At 46.3% G+C, this 9712-nt stretch overlaps 1 protein-coding gene across 1 annotated transcript in view; it reads right to left on the bottom strand.

Annotated features, from left to right (window-relative positions):
• arhgef2b (rho/rac guanine nucleotide exchange factor (GEF) 2b) overlaps positions 1-9403 on the bottom strand; it is a 36710-nt gene extending 27307 nt beyond the window's left edge. The window contains exon 1 of the mRNA XM_005744087.1: positions 9169-9403. Coding sequence (XP_005744144.1) covers positions 9169-9225 — 57 coding nt within the window. The 5' untranslated portion in view covers positions 9226-9403. The remainder of the gene's footprint in view (positions 1-9168) is intronic.
• Between the last annotated feature and the right edge of the window lie 309 nt (positions 9404-9712).

Raw genomic sequence — 9712 nt, 5'->3', positions numbered from 1 at the left:
TGTGCCGTTCTCGGCCGCATCAGTAACCCTCGAGCTCCCGGCTAGCTGTCGAGCTGGTGGGTAGCAGACGCCTCTGAAAACGTCGAAGCACTTTTGCAAATATGCGATATCTTGATAAACCGAGCAGATATTTTAAGTTTACACAGCTACTTTCTCGCCTGAACATATGTTAAAAGTTTATTTTGTGACCCAGAAAGATTAGTAAGAGTAATTTTGAAACTTAGTAGCGGCCGCCATTGTTGGAAACTGGAGAGAGAGAGAGAGAGAGGTAGAGGGAGAGAGACTGTGTGTGTGTGTGTGTGTGTGTGTGTGTGTGTGTGAGTGAGAGAGAGAGACAGTGTGTGTGTGAGAGAGAGAGAGAGAGTGTGAGAGACTTTCCACACAACTTTATTTACACCACATTAAAAAGAAAAAACAAACAACACCAAAAAGTAACACAAAAATGCTAAAAAACTCAGTTCATTTTGACTCCCTGATTCCAACCAGAGAGCGGAAATTCAGCACCTTAACACAGCATAAATAAAGCTGCTTCTTCACACAAGAGCTGAAACTATCCGCACTGGTGTTCCCAGGGAGAGAAGCATGCCACTCCCCTCAGGCTGCTCCTCAAAGGAAGGACTGACCATCAATGAAGGAAAAACATATTCGCTGTCATCAGCCCATTGATCAGCGAGGACCCGGTCTCCAGCAAAGTCTCTCAGTGATGGCGACAGAGATTGCCAAATTTCCTCCATAATTCTCCCGAGGACTCTGGAGGACTTAATGCCTGTGGCACCACCAAGTGCACCCATTGACATCCTTGTAAGATGACAGAGTTTGATAATGCCAGCCTCCACAAACAAGAACATAGTGCCGGGAAGTCATTAAAAAACAGTGGCTCCTTAAAAAGCCACATCCCAGGTCTGGGGTTAGGAGTACGTGCAACCTTCAGCGCCCGCCAGGCATTAACCACCGAGCTGTAAAATGGTACAAGCCCAGACAGGTCCACTTAATCCAATTTCAGAAGAAAGAGTTGTTGGTCCAATCCAAGCCGGCCCGCTCTCCTAAGCAACAATTGAGCAGAAGTCATCCAGCTGTGACCACAGCCATACAGCAGCCTCTGTGCCGTCTGTTGTCTAAAGGTTGGAGTTCTGGATAAAACATCTATTAGGCCTTGTCCCCCCTCCGCCACAGGAAGATACAGGCCCGCCGCACGAAGCCAATGCTGACCCGACCAGACAAACTTCACCAGAAGCCGCTGCACCTCTTCCAGAAGACTGGGTGGTGGCACTAAAACAAGTAACCTGTGCCATAAAGACAAGGCAACTAGATTATTTGCTATTACAACTCTACCCCTGTAGGACAGGTAGGGGAGTAACCGGTTCCATTTAGACAACTCAGCCTCCACCTGTTCCCGCACTCCCTCCCAGTTCTGCTTCACAAAGTCATCACTCCCCAAGTAAACCCCAAGAGTTTCAATGCCCCTTTGACCCCAGCGAAGGTTCCCAGGAAGTTTGGGAATACTCGCCAAATGCCCCACCAAACAGGCCTCACTCTTACCCCAATTAACCCTGGCTGAAGAAGCGTTTTCATACAAAACCAGACATTCCTTTAATTCCTCCACATCCCTTTGATCCTTAATAAAAACATTAACATCATCAGCACATGCTGACACAACAACAGGAGGGCTCTGAGCGAGATCTGGCAAAGAGAAGCCCCTCAACTTGCTCCTCAGTCTACAGAGAAAAGGCTCAATAGCAATGCTATAGAGCTGTCCCGACCCAGAAGACTCCAGAAGTGCTCAAGAAACTCTGATGGTAAACCATCTATTCCTGGAGCTTTGCCTGAAGCCATCTGAGACACCGCCACATCACAGCTATCCGCACTAAACAAGTCCGTGTAAAAGGCCACTGCATGCCTTCTCATCTCAGCCAGATCTGTGGTCACCTTTCCATCCGAAAGATGAAGACACACCATTTGCTTTCTGTGAACCACAGATTTCCCCAAATTAAAGGAAAATGTAGTTGGAGCGTCCATGTCCTGGAGCCTGATGAGACATTCTCCATATGTGTTATCTCTTTTTCTAGCTCCTGCACAGTTGTCATGATATTGACTATCAAATTAAAACCATTTTGCTGACAAAACACACAAATTTCCTACCTCCCACCATTGAACGAAGGAATTAAAATCATCCTTCCTTGATCTCCAGTAATCCCAAAACACCTAAAATTTTCACAGAAAATCTGACCATGCAATAATTTTACATTGAACCGCCAAAAAGGTTTGGATTTACTGGTGGTAGATAGAAACAGCTCCATTAAAACTAAGTGACAGAAGGGAGACGGTAAGGGACGGAAGGGAGACGGGTAAGCAAATTATGCTGTAGTCAGACGCTGGAGATTTGGCGGGAAAAAGCAAAGGGTAGCATAGAAATTAAAAATGCTTTTAAACTTCAAGTATTCCAAATACACTAATCACTTGTCATTTAACTAACCACATTTGTCCAACTATCTCCAACACCCTGGAGGACAACGAGGAGAGTTTAGACGCTCTCCAAGATTTCATCGACCGGTGCTTCCATGACCTAGTAATGAAGAAGGCCCAGAGTGCGTCTTCCCTGGCCAAAGTTGAGACGCCGCCATCTAAAAGATGTCGCCCGGCAGACTCCCCCGGCACAACATCACCTGCCGGCAAAGACATTGTGGACATCCTGGAGTCAATCGATAGACATATGAAACTTTATATACACCACAAATGAACCCATTTAAAAACGAAATTGATCAATTTCTCGATAATGTAACTCTCCCAAAATTATTAGATACCCAAGCAGTGGCACTGGATTCGCCACTAACGCCAGGTGAACTCCAGTAAGCGCTGGTAAGTATGCCCACTAATAAGACTCCAGGTCCAGACGGCTTTCCAGCAGAATTCTACAAAGAATTCTGGACAATTCTGGCACCAATTTTTCACAGGATGTTGCAGGAAATCAAAGAAAATGGCAGACTTCCACCAAATATGAACTCTGCAAATATTAGTCTCTTACTAAAACCAGGTGAAAATCCTGTATTTCCTTCAAGCTATCGTCCAATATCCCTTATAAATGTAGACCTTAAAATAATCTGCAAAGCTCTCTCAAAGAGATTAGAGAAAATAAACCCCCTTTTAATTCATCCTGACGAAACTGGTTTCATAAAAGGTAGGCACTCATCAACAAATACACGTAGACTACTTAATTTAATAGACTACTCATGTAGTAAAAATATTGAAACCATAATATTCTCTCTTGATGCAGAAAAGGCGTTTGACAGAGTTAACTGGAAATTTTTATTTGCAACTTTACACGAATTTGGTTTCGGAAATTCTTTCATAAACAAATGAAAACATCCTCCAGCTTCTGTCTCTTGAGGGGCACCAGGCAGGGATGCCCACTCTCCCCTTCACTGTTTGCAATTTTTATTGAATCACTAGCAGCAGCAATTAGATAGGCTACAACAATTAAGGGCCTAAAATGTATGGATGTAGAACATAAAATCAGCCTTTATGCAGATGATGTGTTACTTTTTCACCAAAACTCACAAACCAATATCTCTGGGGTGATTGCATTGATAAACTCTTTCTCAAAAGTCCAAGATTATTCAATTAACTGGTAAAAATCTACAGTTCTTCCGATTAATTGCTCCTTCCATAATTCTTCATCTACCCGACTGCAATCTGGAAATATTAAATATTTAGGTATTAATGTTTCTCCCAAGCTTGCAGATCTAACTACATGAAACCACATCCCACTTTTAAAGACAGTAGAAGGCGATCTGACTAGATGGAAATGTCTACCCGAACAAACCATCACAAGTCTTGATACAGCCTCTGCCATCACATTTGATCAATCCCTCTGATAGGCTTCATCACCTAGTGGGGGTGGGGGGGGTTATGGTTTAGTCCTACCTTTGCTATTGTGGTTGATATGGGGGTAGGGACGGTCTTAGGGCGTTTAGGGATTCCCTAGGGACTTGTATATTTCTAAATTCCTTTGGAAAGATAAACCCCCACGTATCACCTTAAAAACATTACAAAGGACCAAGGATAAAGGAGGACTAGATCTGCCTAACTTCAATCACTACTTTTTAGCCAACAGGCTTCAAGTTCATCTCTAGATGGTTGAAACACACCTTCTTAGATGAACCTTGGATAGATGTAGAACAGGCACTATGTAATAACCTAGAAATTTCAGACCTACCATTTATCAGCTCAAACAACAAATGACATGAATGCTTTAAAAGCATCAATATTAGCTCTTCTCTAACAGCATGGTGGGAGTTTCTAAAAATGACAGAGTCTTCATTAATCCCATGTAAACGTACACCTATCTGGAACAATCCGGACATATTACAAAACAATGATATGATCAACTTGCCAGATTGGAGTGGTAAAGGAATTAAATACTTGGAACATACATTGGAAGGAACAGACTTTATTTCGTTTGACAGACTAGTTATACAATATGGCATTAACAAGAAAAGATTTTTGGAATATCAACAAATTAAGTCCATAGTAAAAAAGAAATTTAAGCCCAGTGAAGCTGAATTACAAACACCACCAAGTGTGGTACAATTTTTTAATCTAAAATCCCCCAAATTATTCTGTAAAATATACAGAACACTTTCTAAAATAGATGAATCAATATCCCTTCCTATTGCAAAATGGGAAGTGGATTTATCAATCAGCTTAGACCAAAACCTTTGGTCTCAGATTTGCTTAAAAACCTTTCAATGGATCAGAAATCCCAGTTGGCAATTAATACAATACAAAATATTACACAGAGTGCACTATACTGGTCATAGGATGTTCAACATGAGCTATACGTCTTCCAATAACTGCTCACACTGTCAAGCAAATACACCGGACAATTATATCCACGCTCTTTGGTTCTGTCCACCAGTTCAGAAGTTTTGGCGCGAGATATGTGAAGACTTATCAAAGTGTCTGAAATGTAACATTCCAGCCTCCCCTTTAGTATGCTTGCTAGGCAACTTGGATGAGGTCGTTACAGAAATAAACACAGCCCACATTGTTTTTACGGCCCTATGGTCCTCACTAACTGGAAAATAAAAATAATCTTAATTCTAACCAATATAAAAACCATCTAATAGAGCACATTAGTCTTGATACAGCCTCTGCCATCACATTTGATCAATCCCTCTGATAGGCTTCATCACCTAGTGGGGGTGGGGGGGGTTATGGTTTAGTCCTACCTTTGCTATTGTGGTTGATATGGGGGTAGGGACGGTCTTAGGGCGTTTAGGGATTCCCTAGGGACGTTTTCCCTGGAAGGCCTAACGCAGGGGTTGTGGCCATGACCTGGTTAGGGGCTCTGGTGGCTCTTAGATGGTGTTTTCCTTGTGGCTTGCGTACAGCGGAGATGGGGGAGGGTCTATGCTGGCGGAAGTTGGTTACTGGCCTGGTAGCCTGGCTGCCCCTGAGTGGGTCCGGGATGGTCGTGGAGGCTTAGGGGTCTGGGGGTGCTCCGCCCCCGGGCCGGGGCTCTGGCCAGGCCTTTGTCCTGGTTGTTGTGTTGCCGGGTCGGTGGGCGGGTGGGTGCATGGGGACCTCTGGTGCATCGGCCCAACTGCAGGGCTCTCTAACTCTCTACGGTTTGCCCCTCTGGGAGCAGGGGTACCCGGACCTGGGATATAGAGTATGTTTGGGCAGTGCCGAGTATTTGTTTTTTCTGTATATGGGGGTGGGAATGCACGTTTTATGTCTGCGTGTGCCTGTTCGTCTGTGTCTATATGTCAGCTTGGGTCTTAGACTTCACCTCTCTGGGAACATCTCAAGCTCTCCGAGGTATGGAGGCCTATCTCCGCTCACCACACTCCCTGCCAGTCGCTGATGCCTTCAGATGTTGGTGTGTTGGTGGTTCTTGGTGTCTGGGGCTGGGCGCTCATGCATGTACCGGCTCACTCCTGGTGGCTGATTGGCGGGGCCTGGCACCTGTGGCCCGGCTGGGCCCCTTCCGGGGGGTGGGGTACAGCCTGAGGCCTGGTCCTCTCTGGCACAGCTGGCTGCCGGCAGAGCCCGTGGGCACTTATCGGCTACCCCCTCTGGTCTCTGCTCCGTGGCTGCTGGGTGACCTCTCCTTTGGGGCTCTCCTCAGCTCTTCCCAGGAGGGTGACACGGTTGGTGGTCCTCCTCGGGTCCTCGTATTCTGGGGCCTCTGGATGTCTGGGGCCTGGATCTCTTCCATACCTGCTTCATGTCCTGGTGGACGGGGCTATGGCTCCCCACACTCCCTAGCAGATCGTTACATGGAGAAACCTTTGGAATACAAACGTACTGATCCACACAGGTATGCACACAGGTGTTCACACTACACAAACTACCTCAAAGCACATTGTGTGCTGCTGATCTTACGTACTGCACAATAACATGTATTTAGCATCTACTGTTATCTAGTTTATTGTGATGGTGCTGTTTTTTTATTATGTTGCTCTTTGTTGTTTGCTTTCTCTTCTGTTTTTTTTCTCCATACAGGTGATCCAGGTGTTGTTTGTTTTTCTTTCTTTTCTTCCCCCCTTCTCACCGTCTCTTCTCCCCTCTGTTTTTTTTCTTTCTTTCTCTCCCTCTCGTTCTTTCATTCTTTCTCCCTGTCCTATCCCCCAGTCATGTCTGTCCCATCTGTAACAACCGAAAATCTAATCAAATAAATACATAATTATAATAAAGGTCAATCAAATGGACCAATATGGCAAGGCCATGATGATCCAGTTGGTAAAGTAAAGCCGCTTGGCATCTTTCTTGGCCTTCAGACAGCAATTCTGATGGCTAAAGATCCAAATGGGACAGGCAACAAAAAAAAAAAGAAATTAGTGATGATCTGAAAAAACAACATGAAAACACTGACAGTTAACAATTCGAGCAGTAAGTGAAACAGACAAATAAAACCCGTGTAATCTGGCTGCACTAACTCTGCCATCATTGACTTTCACCCAGGTATACTGCCTGGGGAAGGATGCTTCATCCTCCATGCATCAACCAAGTTAATTTTCCGTAGGACATCTGATAAAGATGCGGCTCCGCCCCTGTCCTATCCAAAGTAAAGTCAAGACAACAATTACAGTCCCCACCCAACACAACACAGTCCCCTTGACCCTAAGGTTGGTGCATAGACAACAACAAAAGTAAAAATAAAACCTATTTCAGCTTTCACCATAAGGACTCTCCCCTTTACCATCTCCATGCTGAAAGTAATATTTGCATTAAGAGAAGGAGAAAATAAAATAGCAACTCCTGCGCTAAAATTTGTCCCATGCTACGAAGCTGCTGCCCTCCCCACCACAGACCCCAGTCTATTTCATTTGTACTGTCAGTATGTGTTTCTTGGAGAAAGGCTATATCTAGTGTCTTCTGCTTGATCACCTCAGCTAATAAGGGTCACACCTCACACTCTCACTCAGACACACCAAACTCACCACCATCAAACTCCCAGCATGCAGTGCGAGAGAGTGTGTGTGTGTGAGAGTGTGTGTGTGAGAGAGACAGTGTGTATGTGTGTGTCTGTGTGTGTGACAGCTGCAGTGTTGACTTTATTTCTCATTAACTGTTCAAACTGCGTCTCTGATTAAACTCGTTTTTAATAACCTGTTTCTGCACACGCACAGTCACCTGATCAGGGTCAAAGGTTATTGATTGTGGCTTCTTCCTCCTGTGGTTGGCTGCTGAAATACACTCACAGTTTGAAAATGTCAATTTTTAACATGTGGGTAACCATAGAAACAGGACTCCTTCTTCAGCAAAGTACACACCGGCTCTACTTCCATCCCACAATGCACTGCAGCGCAGTCACATGACCGCACAGCTAATGGTGAGATCAGTGTTCCTCAGTCAGAGCTGAAAGGAGTTTTACAGCTTCCTCCATGCCAGGGGACACTGCGGCGCCCTTTGGGAGATTATGCGATCCCATAATTCATAGCAGCGCACCATCAGGTCATCATGGAAACGTGGTCGCGTGCTGGCACGAGGGAAACATTCGCTTCCTTCTCTGACATCAGAGTGAAGCATCTGCCTGAGCATAGGTCAAAGTGCAGCTCTGCCCTCATTGTGTAGCGTTAGAGAGAGATCATGTGACGGGGCGGTAATCACATGATCTGGTGTTCATGTGAGGTTATTCTGACTGAGTGAAGCCTCCTCACCTGAGCTCAGGTAGTGTCAGCTCACTGATCAACGTGACATTTGCTCTGGGCCTCACACCTCCCATCATGTTCTCATCATCATCTGAAGCAGCTGATTGGTCGGTCTGTAGCAATACTTGGTGCAGACAGAGGGTATCGATCAGCGTTGATCAATGAACTAAAACTGATCAGTTTCACTGATGGCAGATCAATGAAGGACTTCAAATAAAGTTTTACGGAGTGTGTGTGAGAGAGAGAGACGATGTGTGTGTGTGTGTGTGAGTGTGTGAGAGAGAGAGAGACAATGTGTGTGTGTGTTTTTTTTAAGCATTTAAAGGGTTTATCTTCTACTAAACTTTATTAGTGTGTCACCTGTCTCAGTTTCCGTCTTTATTTACGGCTCAGAGGTCAGAGGTCAAATATTCACAGTCAAATATTCACTCCTCCTCCCTGCTTCCTGTCTGACACACACACACACACACACAGCCTCCCCTCCCCCTTCTCGTTTCCTCCTGCAGGACAAAGCGGCCACGCTGCAGCTAACGGACACACAAACTAATACACACCAAAACTCAGTGTGAACACACGCACACAGGCCGAACGCACACGCGCCACGAACGCACACGGGCGCTGAACACACACGCGCGCGCTCTGAGCAGTTTTCAGTCTGAACGGAAAAAAAAGTCCCGTTTCCGTTTCTCCTCAAACTTTCCTCACGTGTTCAAACACAGCCTCCTGTACACGCTTATCATCGATCGATCGGTGATCAGCGTTTACGACCGATCAGTAGCCGATCAGTGTCTGATCAGCAGGTATCGATGCTGTGATCGATACTCTATAGTAACGGAACAGTCTAAGCGGAAACAAAGCGGAACAGCCCGAGTCCGCCTCCCGCCGCTCCCTCAACGATCACTCATCAATAACTCCTGATCGGACGCGCGCAGCCGTCTGCCCCGATCCATCCGCGAGGAGCGGTGTGCACGCGCCCGGAGAGCATTTCTTTCTTTTTTTCCGGTGAACTCACCTTCAGGTTAATTTCCTTCATCCTGTCCTGCCTCCTGCTCTCCAGCAGCCGGGACATTCCCCTGATCAACCGATCCCTGATCAGCCGATGGTCGATCACCTGCCGATCTCCGATTGATCCAGCTGATTGCTCCGGTCTCTGATCAAAGAAGTGCGGTTCTCGTCCCGGAGCGTCCGCGGTCTGAGCGGAGGGGGCGGGGCTTCTCTCTGACTGACAGCGAAGCTCTGTACTTCTAACTAATCACAGCTCAGCCCGCTGCTGGGACGCTCGACCAATCACAATCCACTCAGGTCTGTGAGCCCAGCCCCCCGCCAGTTGTCAGGGAGCGCTTCTTTTCTCTACCGGGGCGGGTTGACGATAGTGAGGGGGGAGTCAGTCTCTATGACAACGTGTCCACAGCTCACGTGACCCTCATCAGCCACTAGGACAGCCGAGGGCGTCACGTGACTGATGACTTGCGCGGATAAAATAGACCCGCCCGCGCGGGCGCAGGGTGGACAACCATCGCGGTGTGACGTGGAACCCCGGAGGTCAATCCCCGCCC

Source organism: Pundamilia nyererei, unplaced genomic scaffold, assembly GCF_000239375.1.
Source record: "Pundamilia nyererei isolate P.nyererei 1_Seehausen unplaced genomic scaffold, PunNye1.0 scaffold00139, whole genome shotgun sequence".
NCBI classification, from domain to species: Eukaryota; Metazoa; Chordata; class Actinopteri; order Cichliformes; family Cichlidae; genus Pundamilia; species Pundamilia nyererei.
The sequence above is the reverse complement of the archived record's forward strand: the minus strand, read 5'-3'. Positions and strand labels throughout refer to the sequence as shown.